This window comes from Thermobia domestica, chromosome 18, assembly GCF_964235325.1.
Source record: "Thermobia domestica chromosome 18, izTheDome1.hap1.1, whole genome shotgun sequence".
Classification (NCBI taxonomy): domain Eukaryota; kingdom Metazoa; phylum Arthropoda; class Insecta; order Zygentoma; family Lepismatidae; genus Thermobia; species Thermobia domestica.
Window position 1 is genome coordinate 142,708,774 of NC_137471.1, and position 22,295 is coordinate 142,731,068.

At 35.3% G+C, this 22,295-nt stretch overlaps 1 protein-coding gene across 4 annotated transcripts in view; it reads right to left on the minus strand.

Moving 5' to 3' along the window:
* Positions 1–22,295, minus strand: part of LOC145674890 (uncharacterized) — a 148,805-nt gene that overhangs the window by 24,441 nt on the left and 102,069 nt on the right. For 3 of the 4 annotated variants that reach the window (XM_081745141.1, XM_081745140.1, XM_081745139.1), the window contains 4 exons: positions 16,860–17,021; positions 6,260–6,361; positions 4,728–4,829; positions 4,148–4,228 (listed from right to left, as the gene is read on the minus strand). In XM_081745141.1, coding sequence (XP_081601267.1) covers positions 4,148–4,228; positions 4,728–4,829; positions 6,260–6,361; positions 16,860–17,021 — 447 coding nt within the window. Of the gene's footprint in view, positions 1–4,143; positions 4,229–4,727; positions 4,830–6,259; positions 6,362–16,859; positions 17,022–22,295 lie in introns of all 4 variants that reach the window. The other variant, XR_014129053.1, reaches the window with a different exon arrangement.

Below are 22,295 nucleotides of genomic sequence, written 5' to 3' on the forward strand. Positions count from 1 at the left end.
TTGGGTCTTTTCTTGATATTTTCTGTTTTGTTTCTCAGTACAGTCTTTCAAATACTCATTTTTCTGCTTGACGCATTTCAACATAATGAATCATGGTCTTTTGGATATCCCTCTAGCAGCATGTACAGCATATAACACACTTCTTTAAGAGCCTGCCTTACTAAGAATAATACGAAATTTACCATTTTTCTTTTGCTTGTTTATTCATCCGTAAAAGGAGATAATGAAATGCAAGTCACCACAATCATAAATAATGCTATTCTACAACAGAAAATATGAACCTGAAGAATGTTCAGTGTTGCCATCCATAGAAATAACAGTGTTGCCAGAAAAACAATTTCCCTAAAATCTAAGTTAAGACAGCGAGTAGAGGAATGAACTCAACTGCATTTGATTACGTATCTTGTTGTTTTGGTTTCTTGTGAACTACTTTTTAATTAACATTATTATTTAGTTTTAATAACTGTATGTTAAAACTATTTTGTTTATTACAAACTAACTACAACTATTATTTAAAAAGTAGTTCACAGGAAACCAAAACAATACGATACGTAACCAAATGCAGTTGTGTTCATTCCTCTACTCGCTGCCTTAACATAGATTTTAGGGAAATTGTTTCTCCGGCAACACTGTAATATTTATGGATGGCAACACTGAACATTATTCAGGTTCATATTTTCTGTTGTAGAATAACATTATCTATGATTTTGGTGACTTGCATTTCATTATCACCTTTCACTGATGAATAAACAAGCAAAAGAAAAATGGTAAATTTTATATTATTTTTAGTAAGGCAGGCTCTTAAGCAACCAACCTCTTGTCCTGTAGATTTTCCACAAAGCAGTCTTTGTTAACGGAGAAGCTACTTCCTACTGCAGCGTTACAGTGAAAAAGAACACAAATTTTATCCATGAAAGTTGTAATAGCATTACAACGCCTTCACTCGTGAATAAATCATGTAAGAAAGAATCTATCTCTCGTCTTTTTTTACTGAAATTTGTCAACTTCAGTGTAATTTTAGGGTTCGAACACAATTTCAAATACTCTCATTTCACAGTGTCTGCCACTACAGGTGCCATTTGCTGCTTTCCCACGAAGATTAAAGAGTAAGTGTGATTCGTGACACTCGAAGCATTTCATTGGCCTCAGTTTTTGGTAATAAACAATTGGTGCCTCTCGTAACTTTGAAGCAGGAACCATGAACACTGCACTTCCTGACCCAAAATTCCCAATTTTCCTTGATTTCCAGTTTAAGTACCACTTTTCCTGACTAGTCCCTTACTCTTTCGTAAAATTTTCTTTTCCAGTATCCCTCTGATTGCTAGAATTGTACTGTAGCAAAAAAATGTTTTCGAACTGCCACATAGAATACGACAGAAATTCCATTTAAAGACTTTCTAATTCTATGGGAACTCTACCAAAGGAAACCGTACAGAAATATGAAAGAAGAAAGAAAAAACGAAGTGTCAAAAGCAAGTGGAAGCAGTGACAGAACTCAGCTCAGGTATCCCCGTGGTCACCATCCACATACTCATGAAACATAAGCCTTGAAGAAAAGAGAATATTTCTATTACATGAAGTAAAAAGGGTAACATTGAGAAAAAACCAGGTTTGTTGTTAAATTCCAGGATTTTTCCAGGCACAAAAATGAATTCCAGGCTAATTTCAGGTTTTCGACATCAGTAGACATCCTGTTTAACCCAAAGCCCGCGGAAACCCTTGCCTTGCGTACTTCTTCCTGTGTGGTTATGTTAAAGACAGGGTTTACGCAACACCTGTGTGTGATATTGCAGCACTCAAAACCAGGCTAAGGGTCGAAATAGGCACAATGACTCCTGAAATGTTGAGTAACACGTCGTTGGCAATTGATTATCGCTTGGATCTCTTGAGGGCAACTAATGGAGCACATGTGGAAATTCTGTAAATCAGGTAATTTTTTTTTCCTATTATTTGCAGCTTCTATCATTCTTAGTTTTCTTGTTATTAATGTTTGTTATCAAAAACAGACTTTATGTCCACCCTGTATTACTATACGCGCTTTATAATTTTAAAGTTTGGAGTTACGAAACGCCTAATTGAGATAAGAACCCTGATCACGTTTACTTAGCTCAAAATATAAATTGTTTCTGAGGTAAAAGGGTGGGCCAGATTTAATGGAGCACTCAGTATATAGTTAGATAAATAACTGAAATCTCGAAGCAGTCATGGATACTGAATTACTTTCAAGATATAATAAAAACATTTCACACAACACTAATATTCTTGCGCTAAAGAAAAGAACTTTTAAAGACCAAAAAGTAGATGTGAAGCAACTACAATGGGCACTCTATATTGCAAAATTACGTTCAGATGACCAGTTCATAGTTACTTTCCCGTTCTTCAGATTTTTTTTTTTTTTCGTCTTATTTAATGAGGTATTTAGCGAAAGCCCTAATTTTAGTGTTGTGATAATGCTTTTTGTATTGTTGGCAAGTAATTAGTTATATATATATATGAGTGCCTCGGTGGAACATAATGGTACGTAACATTTTCTAACTTGAGTTGCATCTGACAAATTTCCTGATAACCACTCTGCGAATAGCACGTCCTACGCAGTTGTCTCCATTTGCCATCTGATGTGTGTGTGGACACTTGCTTTCGTTCCCACATCGGTCTTGTTTTTGATTACGTGTTTGCACATTTGTAAAACATCTTGTTTTATGTGTTGTACTGTATCTACACTTCAGATTTAGCCCTACAACATTCGACTACACATTCCCTGCATTTCATATTCACAACTTCACTGTTGGCCACATCATCACCTGGTGGTTATGTAACGGGTGCAACGGGTATAAAAGTGTCCACCATTTTGTATCTATTTGAGATATCGGCTTGGTACATCAAATAAATATTATTACCAGATGGAAAACCTTTCCATCCATATCCATTTCGGCCCATTTTTATTTGGCAGATTACTCGGGACTCCCTACGTATCTTTGGAGAATCCGTTGCGTACACATTGCAGAATTTTAAAACGTGTATGTTTAAACAGAGCAGGTATGACTTCGAAGTGATTTTTTTAAGCCACACTCTCTATGTTGAATCGTTAATGGAATATACGCTTTCGAAATTCATTTTCCACCCTTTCGATAGTTTATATCTCTGAAACAGCGCATAGTAGAACACATGTTTACTGAAATTTCTCATTCATTTTTATGAGTTGATTCACCGGTCGAAATTTGTCGGTTAAATTTTTTGACACCCGATATGCTACCTGATTAATACGAGGTAGGTAGAACTATCCTGCAGAACGTTCTAATTCGCCATGGTATGAAGATATATAAGTCAATAACGGTTACCAGGGGTTCCTCATACAGCGCAACATTCAATTTATTTAGCAAGGATGGAGTTTATTTGTTCCAGAACTGACCACAAACGTTCAGTAGCATTGAGAACTGGAAATTGGCTGGGCCATTCTGCACTTGACCCTGATATTTATAATTCAACTTGGGCCCAGCAAAAATATATTTAACGCATATCTGATATATTTCAATACTATTTTGATATGATATTTCTGCAATAAACTTTAGAAAGTGTAGTAGGTACAATAAAAATGAATAACAACGGAAACCAAACTATCTAAAGAAAAGTCAGTTTATTTAATTAAACTTGAAGTGGCCAGTAAAAAATTAATTTGACAATGTAATATCTTATATTGACATTTGTAAAAGAAAAAAGTTATACAAGCAGAAAAATACTCCGCGGCAACACTAAACTATAAATTAGCTAAACAATATGAATTGCGCATTGGAAGTAAGAAACATGAATACGAAATAAACAAACGATAATAATGAACTGAAGCAAGTATAATCTCAAAGTGAAATAATAAGCTAAAAAAAAAAAAAAAAAAAAGAAAAAAAAAAGACAGAAAGATGAAAAAGCAGAATTTCACCAATTTATCTCGTGATATATATACATAAACTTACGGATTTCCTCCTCACTAGCCTACACGAAACTCCATTAACTGTTACTAAAAAATGTATTCACATTTTCTTGCTATTCTGATATAAATTGCTAATAAATTGCTAAGCTCATTGCAGAAATCCTAACAACTACTGTGGACAATTTAAAAAATGGCACATTTGCTTATGGAATCACACATACTCACTCTTGGATGTCTGCAACACTTTTGAGGCAGTTTCCTCCAACTTTCTTTGGAATTTTTGTACTAAAACAGTGCTATATGGAACTGAAAATATATAAAACATATTTAAAATAGTTAAGACCCAGATAGCCAAGAAACGTAATAGACCTTAGTTTTACCTAACATAAAAAGTGTCTAATTACTTTCGTTAATTAGTGAAAGTTTTTGATGATTTTATATTCATAGTACTGTGATAAATACATGATAAAATAAGGATATAGTACCAAAAATTGTAAGTAGTTCTAGTTATTTCTACTTTATTATGATCAGTTTATACAATAAATTCGTTCGTTTAGTTAGTTATCACTGGCTTCAGACATGTTCAGTGAATAATCCTAACATTCTGCTGCTGGAATTGGTTATAAAACTATCTAACACACAAGGACGCATATCTAAGAAAGACATGTATTAAATGTTTGATATTATCCATTTTTTATTATAATACATTTTTGATAATATTGAGCTTTCGTTGAAAGTACTATAAGATATTTTCTGAAACGCCAGTCATTACAAATTACGTGTTTCAATTAAAAACTAAAATTACCTCCGCTTTGCTGCAACTCAAGAGCATATTCATTATAAATGCTTGAAACAACAGTAGTAAATTTCGCTTTAAACTCCTTCATGGCTTGAGCACGTGGCATCCCTGCAACAAGATACAATCACTTATCATTATAGGGAATAAATAGAAGTACAAAAGCCCATAGTGAACTAGACTGGTCACAGGTATTAAGACACATACGAGAGTCAGTCAAAAATTAATTGCACTGCTTGAGAAAATAAAACAGGATAGAAATTTTACAATAACTTTATTCGTGTCGTGAAGTTCCATTCACAATCTACTTTTCCACGTAATTACCTCTGTTATTTAAGCATTTGTCGAGGTGTAGTACAAGTTTTTCTCTACCTTCTGCAAAGAAATCCCGTTCAATGCCCGATAACCATTCTTGGACTGCAGCTTTCACCTCGTTATCGGAGTGATATCGTCGCTTTGAAAGTCGTCTTTCATGGGACCAAACAGTGGAAGTCACACGGTGAAAGATATGGGCTATAAGGAAGGTGATCTTCCCTTGCGCTCAGCATCATCAATATCTGTACATCCGTACTCAAACATGTTGCACCACTTCGCCATAGCCTGACGTGACATTACACTTTCACCATACACTTCATGCCGATAAATTTGAATGCAGTTATACCTTTTCGTCCACAAGAAACGAATCACTGCAGCCATTTCAAATTTGGACGCCAGTTGCAGCTGTCGAGACATGTTTACAACTGATTATCAGAACACCTCCACTTGCCTCATGAAAGCCGCTACGTCACACGATACAGCTACATGTCTGCAGTGTTGCCACACAGTTTCATCAAAATAGCCTATTTATGAAGGAGTGCAACTAACTTTCTGACTGACCCACGTACATACAGAATATTACTGAATACCACACCAAATTTTTTTAGGTGATTCTGCACCGCAAAATATGAAAAAATACAGACTTTCTCTAACTTTAAATGTCTTCCTTAATAAATTTGTCACAGTGAACACACAAACTCCGATCATCTAACCTTAAAAAAGTAACTTCAAAACATTCCATACATTCTGACTAAATTTCAGGTTTTCAATGTTCCTCCAGACTAGTCAACATTTCCCCTTTTAGCCACATGTGGAAGAAAAATACTAGAAATTGAGGAATTACGATTTCTGGGCTTTCGGCATCTATGGCCATGTTAGCCCGTCATGTATGAGGGATGTCGTCCCTCCGCAAGTAGACTATCCGACGAAAGGGAAGGAAGGAAGCGGCCTGGGACCTGTATGTTAGGTATCATCCCGGCATTTACCTGGAGTAAATGAGGAAAACACAGGAGAATGGCTGGCCTGAAAAGCTTTTACACTTTTTTTGAGCGAGTGTAACCAAAAATTCTGATCGGACTGCATTGGTAAGAACCGAATTCAATGACAAGATTCTTTTATTTCTGTAGCTACAAATTATTGGGCTTCTTAAGTTGCGGGATTAGTTAAATATGTTGGGAGCACGGTAAAATTATATAACTGAATGCACAACACTGAGAAATTCGTACCTTTATTATCTGTCATCTGTTGCGTAAGGTCTTCATATATCCTTGCTACTTCTTTATCTAATTTGTCTGCTGCCTTTTTTAGAATTAGATCATTGCACTCGTCTGAAAAAAAAAAAAATCAGATCATCAGATGCATTTACCTTAATATTATCTCAAATGTTTGTTTCCTTTACAGCAATATTTCATCTAACATCTGTAAATCTTTCCAAGTAATAAGAATAGGATTTAAAATATTGTAAAGAACGCAAAATATAAATAAGTTACTCTACACTCTAGCAAATAAACATGTTTATCCAAGGAGGTAAAGTGTGGAGATCGAGTGTCTTATCTTTGATAAGCCATTCGGATTACATCATCTTGTATCAAACAAGTAAGTACCAAGGAACAGTTTTAAAATACGAGCACATCCAGAAAGTAACTTTCTCAAAGGCCTTGAACAAGAACAAAACACAATTGAATAAAAACATTTATTGTACCTGATACAGGATGTTTTAGCCATTTTCCAACATATTCACCACCGGAATTCAGACATATGTCATACCATGCGACCAACTTCTGTAAACCTGTGTCATAGAACTCGGCTGCCTGAGATTGGAACTACTGTTTGACAACCTCCTCCGCCTCTCCGTCATTCTGAAAATGCTGATGCTAACTTGATAGGAATCTCTTGCGGTGTAAGAGCAGACGCCGGCTTGCTTTGTGTCCTGGAGTCAATTGCTTCGGCACCCACCTGGCACACAACTCTTTGAACAAGCGTTTCATGACAATTGTATGCAATAAGGAGCGGAAAATTTGCGGGAACTGACCGCTGAGTTCCGTTATTGTAAAGCGAAGATTCTGCATGGATTTCAATCGATGTTATGCATTCATGAAGCCGTGCTGTTGATCCATTATTTCATCAGAAACATGGTTATATAGATAATTATATACAAGTTTATCAAAAATTTTAGGTAAAATTCCCATACTGCAAATTGGTCTATAATCCTTATAATCTTTCCCATTAATCTTAGGGATAGGAGAAACAACAACAGTTTTCCAATTCTCAGGATAGGTAAAAGTTTGTATACTCCAATTAAATAATGACGCAATAATAATATACATAATTCCTTTGATTATAGAAGTTGGTATACCATCAATTCCACAGGAGGATTTGACTTTTAGTCCTTTAATTACATTTATAACCTAATCAACAGGAGAACTAGGAAAAAAATATCTATTTCCATAATTACATGAAAATTCAGTTTCATCATAAGACGGACGTCTTTGATATATAGATTCAAATAACTTAGCCCATGCATTGACAAGTTTATTAGCGTCATCTACATATTCGTTATCAATCATAATACCCGAGGAAGATTTAGAACGATTATTATGCTTATTCACAAAACCCCAAAATTTGAGGATTTTTTTGCTAAAGAACATTCAATACCAGAAACATACACTTTCCTATCCATACGAAGTTTAACTTGCCTTCTATAGTTTGCAAAAATAATATAATCATCATGAGAATTAGTTATTTTATATTTTTATACACTTTATCCTTAGCTTTAAAGAAATAAGATCTTTCGAAAACATAAATGAAAACTCCTGATTTTGGATGTATACTTAGGAATATTATTATTCATACTGGTTTTAATTACATTCTCTACAGCATCAACAGCTACGTTAATATTCTCGGCTAACAAGATATTTGTTCAATCTGCATCCGCTAATTCCTGATTTAAAGCTAGATAGTCACCTCTATGAAAGGAATATCTTGGTAAACAACTAATATCCTTGGAACATATCTTATTAAATATAATAACCTCTATGGAATAATGATATGAATCGGGAATGATAATAGGCAAAACATCTTCAGTTGCAACAATATTAAAATTCGATATTACCAAATCTAAATTGGATACATTAGAAATAACATTTATTATAATCGTCCAGAAACAAAAATATAATAATAATAATAATAATAATAATAATAATAATAATAATAATAATAATAATAATAATAATGAACAAGAAAATGAAATCTTTACGTTCTACGTCCCACGATTATGCCGGCTAGGCTAAAGGAAACGATGGCGATGATAAATGAATGAAATGGTAGAATGAAGAAAGTGGGAGAACCCCGAGAAAACCCATGTACACAGTGTTTAGCCACCACAAAGTTCACTTGGTAGAGCTGGGATTGAACAAGGGACTCCATGCACCAGAGGCGAACGCTCTTCCACTGAACCACCGCCGCCTCATATAATAATAAAGGTATTGTTATTTACTGCTTTTATTCATTAGCCGTAAAATTGAGAACTTCGTTTCAGCATGAAATGTATAATTTTCAAATAATTCAAATAGGTAACTACGAATAAGAAAGATTGGCACATAACCCAAACATTCCCAATGTTAAAATATAATTTCCTTCATTACATATTTTCCATTTCAAAATTATATGTACACTCACGTCCAAAATGATTGTCGCATATCTATAACTGTTTTCTTGTAAGAATATAATTTGATAGTGATGTTGCACGGCACTTTTAATACTGATACTATGTGTATAATCGGGAAGTGTATATTTGTGGTAAATTTCATAGGTAAAAATTATAAATACGAAAATTAGAATGAGTAAAACAAAATCTTGCTAAATGGAGAAGAAAGTTTTATTGTTCTTATTTACTGCTCTTTTGAGATGAAATTTGCCACATACATGTCTTTACCTATTATACACATATAACATTATAAGAAATACCGGGCGAATTCGTTATCAAATTATATTCCTAGAACAACATATTTATAGACATGCGACAATAATTTTGGACATGAGTGTACATAGTAATAGTACAAATGACCTCCTTGATTTCGTTCGCACGTTCTATTGAGACTATAAGGTGTAGAGAATTGAAACATGTAGGGCTTGAAAACAAAATGTCACCAAGTTTCAGGTAGAAGTTCTCGATATGCTCTCTTTAATCATGGAGTACATATCAGGACAGTAGTTCAACTCCATTCATACATGTCGGAGCATATTCTGGTCAACTCTATTTATAGTCGCTCAAATTGGATTATTCAAATCATCGAGATTAGCAGACAGTACATTAACTTCATTTTTAACAAAATCTCATCCGCCCCCCCCCCCCCCGTGCAAAAAAAACTCACAAGAGTCAGACCTGGCGACAGGGAAGGCCACCTAATCAGACATAGATCATTGGAAACGGATGGTCATCTTGTGGACTCCTTAATGAGACATCCAGTGAGTGTAAATTTGGAACACCAATCATGTATTTTATTTTCACTTGCTGCTTCCTTATGAAACTGTGTACAGAATTACTTTGGACAGTGATTACTATCTTGTTGCATGAAACTGAAAGATCCAAACACACGCTCCTCCTTTGTCGTTACCATTTTCCACAAGTATCCCTCTGGCGCTCAAACTGGTTTATTAAAGGTTCTCACGAAATTTGGTGAGATTTTTCTTCTTTTTTTTCTCCATGCTATATGCTTCAATACTTTACGCCTTATATTATTAACAAACATGCGAAGGGAAACCAGGAAAACCATTTATGCTACCCCTGTATATTCTAACAGACTATTAGTCTGAAGCTCTACAGCAACTTTCCAACCGCATCCAAGATATGCTTCTGCAGAAGGATTGCATGATTTTCTCACTAAAATTCAATTTTACCTACAAAAAGAGGGTCCACTCAATTTGCACCTTCCTCAAAAAAACAAAAAAAAAAAAAAATACTAAATTTTATATCTTTTCTATAAAATTTACGTTTCAGGAATTTAGAAAGATCCCTTAGTTCCAGTACTGGTAGCCCAATTAAATGCATTTCTTCTTCCTTCAGTACCACCTTCAACACGGCGTTCACGCTTTCCTATTATACCTGAAACAAAAATCGCTTCCTATCTAATGTTTGTTCCATGACCGGGTATCTACCACAAATATCCCACTTAACCACAATCATGGCGTCCTTAAAGAATTCCTGAAGATACGTCCTCAACCTCAGAACCCAGCATGCAATTTCTGAACTAACCTGACCAGTTTGTAGTAACCATTAACAATTTGAATCAGCAAATAATCCGTTTAGCATCACGTCAAACTTTCATCTGACTTCGAGTCATAGATTATAATAGACTAATAGTATGGACTCACCGCTAACCAGGACTATAATTATTTCTACAATACTTAAACAGCAAATGTCGAGGAAAGAAGAAGGAATGAAACAGAAGTAACTCTGAAGGGTGTAGTTAAGTGTCATATTGAAAACCAAATTCACGTGAGAGCGCTGCAAGGTTTGAAGTGAAAATAACTGGCAACTAAAAATACCCTGCACCTTGACCGAAATAATGTGACAAAGTCAGATCTAAAACTTGTCATATCTTCAATATCAGTCTGACGTTAATACAAACATAAAACCTTTCTGGTAGTGCCTTTCTCTAAATGTTCCCACTATTTATCTTCTATGTTAGCGAAACTAGCGAAACCATCAATAACTGACCCTCCAAAAGTGCTCACATTCCCTGTCTACGTTGCCACGAACATAAACCCTGATAAGAGTACCTTCCATTAAGCATACTCATATGCCTTCTTCCAGACTGTTCTACGTCACTCAGAAAGATATGGGAAGACATTTACAAGATCATCTTATTGGCGATGCAGCCTTAGTGTTAAATTCACATCCAATATTGTTATACACACACTCCGTTTCCCATTGTATCTATTTTTATCTTTACCGTACTTTTGGTTACAAGTAGTATGTATTTAAAGCAGAACATATGCCATCGTTAGAAAAAAACAGTAGATAGAATATTTTAGTGAGCACTGCAAAATGCTACACATACAGTACATAAATGATTAACAAGTTATTCCACCAAAATAAAAGATGCAAATTATTATTGACACCGCGAACGATATTCGTTTTGCCGACAAAGAAGTAAACGAGACGATTTTGGCGAGAACGGACTATAATTTACCAACAAATATGTTTTCTTCAGCTCGATGTGATGTATCAACTAATGTCATAACGAGAAGCTTATTGAGGGTGTGTTTCAGTATCAGATTTACCTCGGTTCGTTATCACATCAATATTTAGGTTCACAAATTAATTGTTTTTTGTTCATTTTCTTGAAAACGATGCATAGGCTTTTCCCCTCACGCATACAATTTTGATCAGCTTAATAAGCTCAATCAATTCATATATGCGTCATCTTTGGACATTTCTTTTTTCGTGAAATACTATTAATATTGTAGAATTATTGCAGTTAAGCAACAATTCTTATACATTTTCATTTTGTACATTCTTTTACTATCATCATCATTACTATTTCTATTAAATTACTACATATAGAGCCTAACTGGATATTTTTCAGCATTTTCTCTACGCTTTTATCTCTACTTCCCTTATTATCATCATCATTGTCACTATTCTTTCTATTACATCATTCCTGCGTGGACGCATCACAGCTTCTTCTCTGTTTTTTTATCTCTCTTTCTCTTATCATCATCATCATCATCATCATCATTCTCATTCTATTTTACATCATGACATATGCAGCCTACCTGGACGCTTCAGTTTCTCTTCTGTTCTTTTATCTGTACTTCTCTTATTGTTATCATTATTATTCGTTCTATTACATCATAGCTTAAATATACAGCCTACTTGGACACTTCACAGATTCTTCACTGTTCTTTTAGCTGTACTTTTTTTACCAATACTTTTTCTGTTACATCATTACACATAGAGCCCGCTCTGGACGCTTCTTTATTCTTTCATTTCTATTTCTTCTCCCTACCTGATGAGACATTTAGCGAAAGTGTTTTATAGTGTACTTTTTTTCTTCAGTGTTTACGGTGAGTAAGTCAAATGTGACGTACTCCTTCCAGTACTTTCTGGTAAGTTTCAGAGACATGAGCTCTATATGGAATTTACAATGATTTATCTTTTGCGTTGACCTATAAATTTCATAATGTAAGAGAGAAACGCAATTTCTGTTTAATTTTCCGAAAAAACGAAATTCGAAGTAACGTAATCAAAAAAGGCAAGAAAACTTATTTACATGGAAATGAAATGAAACATACACTTGATTGGTTTCTTGTAGACCTAATAGACATATTTGTAGATGAAAATCTTACTTTTGCAACCTTGCACTAACATTGGCAGCGAATTGACGAAATTACGTGAATTGTTCATTGTGTTTTCATTATTTTCTGGTAAGAAGTGACTCATTTTCCATTCTCACTTCAGAAGTCTTTATTTCAATTCTCTCTCTCTCTCTCTCTCTCTCTGGCCTATGGAACCCGGAGGTTCAATGCCGCGTTCACAAAAGCTCTCCATTGACTTCTATCCTTAGCCAACTGGATCAAGTTTCTCCTTTATATTCCTATTTCTGTGAGATCCATCTTAATATTGTCCTCCCATCTGCGCCTAGGTCTTCCTAATGGAAGTTTTCCGACTGGATTTCTAGTCAAAACTTCGAAAGCGTTTCTACTTTCTTCAATTCTGGCTACATGACCTGCCCACTGAGCCTCCTAGATTTGATGCTCCTAACAATATTTGGTAAACCGTATAAATTATGCAGTTCCTCGTTATGAAGTTTCCACCATTCCCCATTCCCGTTCCTCTTGGGTCCGAATATTCGTCTCAGGATTTTATTTTCAAATACTTTCAGTCTTCATCCTTCCTTCAGCGTATGTGACCATATTTCACAACCATACAACACAACAGGCATGGTTATATTTTAAGCTTCAAGTTCCTCAACGAAATTCGCGACGACAAAAGATTTTGAACAGAATATTACCACGAATTATGTGTCTATACCTAAAAGAAAAAAATCTTAACTGAGTGACTTATCAACGCTTAGGCCAAATGCTTAATCTAGAAACTTGCAATCCGGATGGTACATAGGATTTCTGACGTAAGGTACCACTTTTCGAAATTCGTACTTTCGGAAATTAGACTTGGAATTGGGAGAGGAAGGGGGGTTACAATTATTATAGTACGGGACCCATATTATTACACTATTGACAGTGTCATAAGAAATCAATGCAAAAATTTAACTTTTTAAATAATCCTCATATTTAAAAATTCTTGGAAATTCTCTCTTCGCAAATATATATATATATATATATATATATATGTACGTTTGTAAACAAACGTTTTTGGCTTCATAGGAAATCGCTCTGCACTCCTTCGCTTCTTTTTATTTGGTGAAAAGAGAAAGAAAATCGCCTCTCGACTTGTTTGATCACAGTTAAATTAACTTATTACATTAGTGAGTTAGTTATTCAACTTGCATTGTATGTAAAACCGGGATTTTCCGTTTGGAATAGAAGCACAACAAGACGGGCAGTTCTTTACGGTTTGATACAGGAAATTTGGTATTTGAACTTCTCATTTAACATAATTAAACACGTTTTTCAGCGTTTCATAATACTTAACGTATAAGGGTGGTTCACCAAAATTTCCTGCAAAACTTAGAGTTGAGATGAATTATATATTAAGGGCACAGAAGAAGAAATGCGAAATTTGCCCGGAGTAACATGTGGGGGCATTTGATATTAAAATGACTATCTATATAAATAAAAATGAAATTGGCTATGTTTGTGATTTAATAACTCTTGAACCACACGATCAATCTCGATCAAATTTTCAACATAGATGAAGTTCGGGCGTAAGATCGTTTTTAATCATTTCAGTTTAACGGTGCAATTTAGGGAAGGGGGAGATATATAAAAATGATCGGAAGTTACCGATATTAGTGTCGAATCCATAATTTTTGGATCGCTGAGATGAAGAGTGACACTTCCGATGACGTTTAAATTCAAACTCAGCCCTGCAACTTAGTATATATATATATATATATATATATATATATACAGGGTGGTTCAGTAATGTTGGACAGCCCTGAATAAATCGAAAACCAGAAGAGATATTAGCAAGAGTGTGGTGGATCCAGATACTTGTGGAAGGGGGACGTCTTTTGAGGTACCACACAATGTTACCAGGTCAACAGTGTTGCCAGCTCAGTACAAAGTTGTATTTTTTTAAATGGAACATATAGAAGTTTATGCAATCAAAAGAATTAGTACAGAATGTGAATACCAACAAGCGAAACCGCACCTGTCAGTGTTGCCAAATAAGGAAGTTATAAAGCTTCAAAGATCAAGAAATTAAAGTGTCCGTAGAGCAAAACTAGCAAAAAGGCAAGAAAAATAATACTACGGAATGAAAAGGAGTAACCGAAAGAGTAAACCAAAGAACGCACAGCATCCAGTGAGTAACAGGGTTGCCACAGCAAGGGGAAAAAATTGAAAATTTTGCCGTTGCTATAGGAGGAAAAGTGCCCATATGACATAATGCTGGAAACACCATAGAAAGTTCATGTAAGATTCAGGAATCCTAATAGCGTTTGTTCGAAATCAATATCTCTAACCGTTTCCGAGATACACCAAAGGTGTGCGGAGTTTGCAACACTGCATAATAATTCCCTCGCCCTCCAAACTACAGGAACGAGTAATGAAAATGATACTCCCAACAAAATGTAAGAACTACACGGGTCTAATCGTCAAATCAATTATGCAGTGTTGAAAACCCCGCACACCTTTGGTGTATCTCGAAAACGGTTAGAGATATCGCTTTCGAACAAACGCTATTAGGATTCCTGAATCTTACATAGACTTTCTATGGTGTTTCCAGCATTATGTCATATGGGCACTTTTCCTCCTATAGCAACTGCAAAATTTTCAATTTTTTTCCCCCTTTACTGTGGCAACCCTGTTACTCACTGGATGCTGTGCGTTCTTTGGTTTACTCTTTCGGTTACTCCTTTTCATTCCGTAGTATTATTTTTCTTGCCTTTTTGCTAGTTTTGCTCTACGGACACTTTAATTTCTTGATCTTTGAAGCTTTATAACTTCCTTATTTGGCAACACTGACAGGTGCGGTTTCGCTTGTTGGTATTCACATTCTGTACTAATTCTTTTGATTGCATAAACTTCTATATGTTCCATTTAAAAAAATACAACTTTGTACTGAGCTGGCAACACTGTTGACCTGGTAACATTGTGTGGTACCTCAAAAGACGTCCCCCTTCCACAAGTATCTGGATCCACCACACTCTTGCTAATATCTCTTCTGGTTTCCGATTTATTCAGGGCTGTCCAACATTACTGAACCACCCTGTATATATATATATATATATGTGTGTGTGTGTGTGTGTGTGTGTGATTGAAAATGACCCATATTAGTGTCTAATCCATAGTTTAGGTTTTGGGGTCGCTGAGATGAACAGTGACACTTCCGATGCCGTAAAATTCCAAATTCAGCCCATAATAGTAATATTTAATTTTTATTTATATACATTAGTTTTTATTTATAAACTATTGATTTAAATTTTTACTTTAATCCAGTAATACGGATAATTGACGTTAGTTTAGAATATAGGAAAAACGTAATCAAACATCACTAAACAAAACCTTGCACCTAAACATTCCATTCGATAGGGAGACGAAGGAAAGAAAAATAATTAACAGTAAGGTGAGTATTATAAATGCTACATAGATATTTATCTTGTTATTCATTTAACCTGAGACACAAATTAAAGCTAGAACTTTCTAAAAGGAATATTTACGCTAAAAGCTCTTAAATTAAATTCTACCTTAATCTACTTTCTCCTCTCTCACCAGCATATTTTTTTTCGCGCTAGACTTTAGCCATAGGACTACTCGTTTCTGATTGGCTGGAGTTATTTGTTGGCCCGCCCCCGTAGTACATATATTAAGTGAAGCTGCACCATCTGAGTGTGACGTAATGTCACGTGGTATTATCAGGGGGGAAAAGCTGAAATGTAACGAGCTCTGCGGGTCTTCTGACCTCCTTCGTCCACTGACGCTCGCTTAGCTATGTTTCATATCATAAGTAAGACACTTTTTTTTAATCAAAATATGTGTGCAAAGTGGACTACTTACCACGGGACATTACGTCACGACCGGATGGTAGAGCTTCAATGTAAATTTAATTACATCCCAAGGAAGGCAATTGTGCGTATGCCTACCTTTCCCCCTTATGGTACCTCCAGCACCTCGTCCTCTCTAACTGCCCACTATTCTTTAGAACCCCTCGCTTCGCGAGGGCCCCACTTTTTACTCTCCTGTTGCTTTATAACATCACTGTTTATCAGAGCAACTAGAAATCTCTAGGTAGACGGAGGAAAAAGCACAATTGATGCATTATATACTACATACAAGGGCGAATGAGTATTATTTTCATCTTATTTTAATGATAAAAGTGTTACGAAAATAAAAATAAAAAAATAACTTTCCTTGGGACGGGTTTGAACTCACGCCAAAAGCGATTTTCATTACTAGCCCATTCACTGGTACGTTCGGCTACGAGGATCGACAGCATTTGGCGTTTGGTTTATGCTATAATCCTATATGTCTGCTACGTGGCGAGAAACGGATAACTCTAACCAATCAGAATCCAACCAATCAGCTCCTATAGCTAGAGTTGAGTATGATTAAAATATATGCCTCTCACCAACTTAATAAACAATTTAATTGATTAATATCTTTGTTAATAATAATTCAAGCACAAAGTCTACAAACCTAACAATGATGGTGCTTCTTTATTATCTGGCACTTTCTTGATTACTGTTGGATAAATATCTTCAGTGACGCCTCTAGTTTGAGCACAATTATTATAAATGTTCGTTATTTCTTCATTCAATCTTTTCTTTAATTGCAGAAAATCACTCATTTTAGAATTACCTGTAATTCAATTCGAAAACAGTTCTCATCCATATAATTTTCTATTCAGAATAGATAATTTTAAATTTAATCTTTGTAACACATAGATACTTATCAATTTAATAGAAACATCGGAAAGGTGGATATTTTTTTTTTTTTTTCTTGAAACCGACCACAGATGTTTGTTCATGTCACGGACTGTGCGGACCAGCGAAAGGAAGCGTTTAACTTCCACCCGATATTCCTCAGACAACGCCGCAACAATTCCAGATATCAAAATGTACGCTTTAGTATCCTGGAACGTGGTGGCATTGCCTGGAAACAACATCTGGACCATAGCATGCAGATGGTCCTCTAAAGCAACAAAATAATCCCGAATAGTGACGCGACCGGTAAGCGTCAGCTTATGACCCAATGAAAAACAGGATATTGTGCCCCATGGTATCACTGAGCCGCCGCCATGTTTCACGGTTGGCGGAGAAACTGATGATCATATGGTTCTTTGGGTGTTTGCCACATACAAATACAGCCCGCGATTTCAAATAAGATGACGGGTGACTCATCCGAACATATCACACATTTCCAATTATCAGCGGGCAATGTTGTATGTTCACGCCATCATTGGCATTGTGCTAAAGCAAGATGGTCCCCTATCTGCAGTTTTGCCCGTGCAACCATATCTTGTATTCTATGTCATATAACTCGCGACGAACTGTGCTTATCGATATAGTGTATGGGACGTGCTGTTTGATTTCCTTCATCACTTGCACCGCAGTCACAAGATGGTTCTGAGTGACACTCCACTTTAATGCTCGGCAGAACCTGTCACCGAGGGTTTTCTTCCGATCATTATTCGTCTTCTCTTATGTGGTTTTGTCCTGAGTTTTGTAGGCAGTCATCACCATGGATACTGTCTCTTGCGACACGCAAGACACTTCCCAGTTTCGTCACGCTTGTATCACAAAACCGAGCGCCAACAATTCGCCCTCTCTGAAAATCCTAGGTCACCCATTTTACACTAGCATCATGTGCTCAGCTTATTGCATACTGCTGTTCTGCTGGTCCTCATGTAGTACGGAGTTTGTCCTAACACATTACCACCAAGAGTCCGAAGAATGCCGTCGCCAACCCAGGCATCTGAAATGTGTCCATTTCCAGTTGTCTCTATCAAATTGATAAGTATTTGTATGTTACAATAATAGTATTATAATAGTATAATAATAGTATTATAATATACGATAGAAAAGAAATCTGGTAACTACATAAACAGTGAGTTGAGTGGTTGCCAGCATTTAGCTCTGTGAACAATAATCCAACAATATTTACTGAAATACTACTACATGCATTCATGATGCACTTTTGAGGTTTGGCAATGTTACATTCTATGCAGTAGAAAGACCCACTCGTGTGAATCATTCCACATCATCTATTAGGAGTTAGCTAAAAATTTGGCAACAATGAGTCACAATATCAGTAAGTCCTTTATATAAAATATTAGCCTCTCCCGGGAAGTATTTCCAGAATTGTGACGTGTGAATAATCGTAATTAAAAAAAAAAAAAAAAAAACTCCCATTTCACCAATGTTTGTCTCATTTCAGGAGCTAAATTAATGATTCTAGCATGATTTTTTATCGTAATGCATTGATATTGACACACCCAATATATTTCCATTCAAGAAGCACACACGTTATATTAAATTACTCATAGACTGTTTACATTAGCTAAAGAAAAACAAAAAATATATCTATACGCAGAGATCGAAGTGTAACAAAAGCAGAGGCGGTATGTTTTATTACGATTTTGACTCAATATACCGGCTATCTAAATGTTGAAATGCAGTGAGGGTATGTTACCTAAAAGATTGCATTTCTATTTACATAATGACTGAAAACAATTGGAGAGCTTCTCTGTAGTAAGGGGGGGTATGGTGAGGCTTTGATACCCCGCCAACAACTTTCTTGAAAAAAAAATCAGCTTGTGTTGTATTATAGAGAATTACACACGAAAATCTTCATAAACCGAATGATGATATTAATTTCCTACGGGAAAACTCCCGGTCCCCCATTCGACTGTGGGGTATTCCAAACCCCGGAAGGTCCGCCCCCACAGCAGACAACCACTAAATCCGCCCATGTTCAAAGCACGACATTTATATGCATTAAGGGAAGAAGATACACACACACACGCATACATACATAAAAAAGAAACAATTCAATATGACACATCAAAATATAAACTATGTGTACTTCTTTGAAGACATCTCATTTTAAAAACAAAAGATAGGAAAAAATTAACAAAAATGTCGGTGTTGTCAATCTATTTCTATATAAGAAATAAAATATTTTTACGTACAAAGCAATTGGTCAATTATTGTGTATAAAAGTGGATTTACTAAAGGTATTTAGCATCTACTTCTCAGTGACGGTATGTTTTAATCACTGGAAAACCTGAGACGGTATGCCTTCGTCACTGAAAAACCAGAGGCGGTATGGCATACCACCGCATACCGTCTCACATCGACCACCGTCTATATGTTCTGAAAATTCTTATCTATCAAAAGATGAATATTTTAGGCTGTAAAGGTAATTAATCCAGAAAGGTGGTAATTACTAAGCAAAACTGGGAATTGGGAATCCCATATCCAAATACTATCGCCACAATAGTACTTTGCCGTAATAGAACAAGTGTAAATAATCTATTGCATTATAGCTATTTCCTACAAGAATAAAACCTAGTTGTTCGGCTCTTAAACAGCTGTTCGTCTATTTCAATACCATAAGACGGGGTTACTTTGCACCAGATTTAAGGAATTTTAAAGAAAATCGCATGTAACTTACAAACGAAATGATTTAGAACATTGTATTTTAAACATATAACAGCTAGATATATAAGGAAAACATTCGTGCAAGTGCATTAGTAAACACTCAGTATGACCATAATTATTGAAATATAAACTTTGGTGCAAAGTTACCCCATACATGGGAGTACTTTGCACAACATTCAACAAAGTATGTTCAACATACGAACATAATATTTCTGTGCAATGTTTTCCCTTCAGTATTTGTACATTTTACATCCTGCACAAAACTGCATGCAGTCTATAAATACTGATATTAGAAAGATGGTACTGGTATCGGCACTTAGTACGAATTACCGATATTTGTAAAGAAAATTATGTATTTTCTGGTATTGGCACAGGAAGCACATTCTGATCATTTAGGATATGTCTTACAAAAGTGCCAACTTAGGAACAGAAAAATATTTCCTGAACTTATTTATTCTCGTTGCTCTTTATGTTCAAGAATATTATCCCAAACGTAATCAGTGCAAGATTGACGGGGTTTTGGACTTTCAGGCTGAAGCCCACCCAAATTGCATGATTAAAAAAAGAAAATAATAAAAAATAAATCTTAGTCATTGCTATGTGTATAAGCTTCAAGCCCTCCCAAGAGTCTAGTAATTTCTTGGAAAAAAAAAAAAAAAAAAAAAAAAAAAACTTTGCTGAGCGAAGCCCCTTTCAAACTATCTTTCTGGATTCTGGACCCGCCACTATTCGTAATTTATTTTCCAAGAAAAAATCCATTCCAGCATCTACCTAAATAGGAAATTTACCTAAAATTAGATGACAGGAGGTACCAGCAGTAGTAGTTTCCTATCTAAAAGGTTACTTTGGACTGGTGCAAAGTAACCCCGATTAGAGGCTGAAACCGCCTTCTTCCAGTTTTATTTATTTATTTATAACTTTAAAACGTTTCACACTTCAATTTCAACTATTCCTTCAAAGTCCCATTATACACAGTAGTATTCTGTGAAACTGACTTAACTTTGACGGAAATTCTTGGTGGTAATATCTTTCAAATTTTGTCGGTCTTTACAGTGACTGCGTTTCATACCTATACAACAACAAACCCTCTGGGTAAATAACACTGATGTTAAGCGCCAACCCAAAATACAGTTAGATGTTCTATCTTACAGTGGTAGTTGAAACTTTCTCTTTACAGTTCATGGTTTTACCGACAAACGACTGTGCCACTCTTTTCATATTTTGTGCAAAGTTACCACTGAAGTGCAAAATAACCCCGTCTTACGATACATGTTTCTAAAAATTTTCTGTGCACTAGTGCCTTACAATAATTCGACAGTATTTTCAAATATACTAAAGGAAGCTATTGTTATGACTGTATATGGCTTCGTTAAACATCATTTGCCCCTTTTTGTGCTTTATCAATTTAAACATCCGTGTGTATATATATACCTTCAGCGATATGCAACAGAATTGTGTAAGACAGGATGGAGATAGCACAAGCCATGTCTCTTGACCTCATAGCAAGATCAGAAGCGTGATTTCAGAGTATGCTTAGAGGTAGCAATATTCCCCACCGATTTAAATAGTTTCGCGTATTCCATTAGTATATAACTATCTTATTGATTACAATATATAAAGGGTGACCCAAAAGTAGATATACAATGCCGTACTGGTATTTCATATCATTTCTTATTGTTATCAAACAGGTAGACTTAATTTCTTTATTATTTGTTCTTAACGTCTTTTTATTTATAAATGTTAGCCCGCAACAGTTGAAGCAAATAAATCCATAAACTAGAATTTTATACTTGATCAATGCAGGGGTGTATACCTACTTTTGGGCCACTGTACATTTTAAATTCGAGAAGAATACCCCTCTAGTCCCAAAATGATAACCCTGATTAAGATTGCTAACGAAACTACTACAGGATTCACATTGATTTTCCTGAATTTCCATGAATAAGTCAATTTTTCTTTACCTGTGACATCGCGAACGCTATCTTTTATGAAGAAGTTTAGAATATGTATGCAATCGGTTTACTCCTACCGTATAACCATCCAGCGTTTTTCTTTTTGTTTCCGAAATACAGTATAATCTTAGTTTCTTGTTGTAAATACTGTATTTATTATGAGTAAAATTTCCTATATTTGGAATGCAACAATAGTACCAAACGATAATTATACATAAACAACATTCTGAATACATAAACATGAATAGTAAATATATATCATAATTTGTTCTACCGTATCTTGTTGTTTGTCTAAAAGCAAACAAATTTAACTTCTTCTTCTTCTGTAGCATTTGAATTTCTGATTTAATTTGTTGTTCTTTTCTCAGAGTTTAACATCCTTTGGCACTCCCCCAAGCTTCTTTAATCTAAAGATAATTTTCTCTTCTCAGAATTTTACTTATCATCTTCTTTCTGAATCTGTATTCATTCTTTGAGGCGTTCTTTATATCTTCTGTGAGCAGTTTTTAAAAAATCCA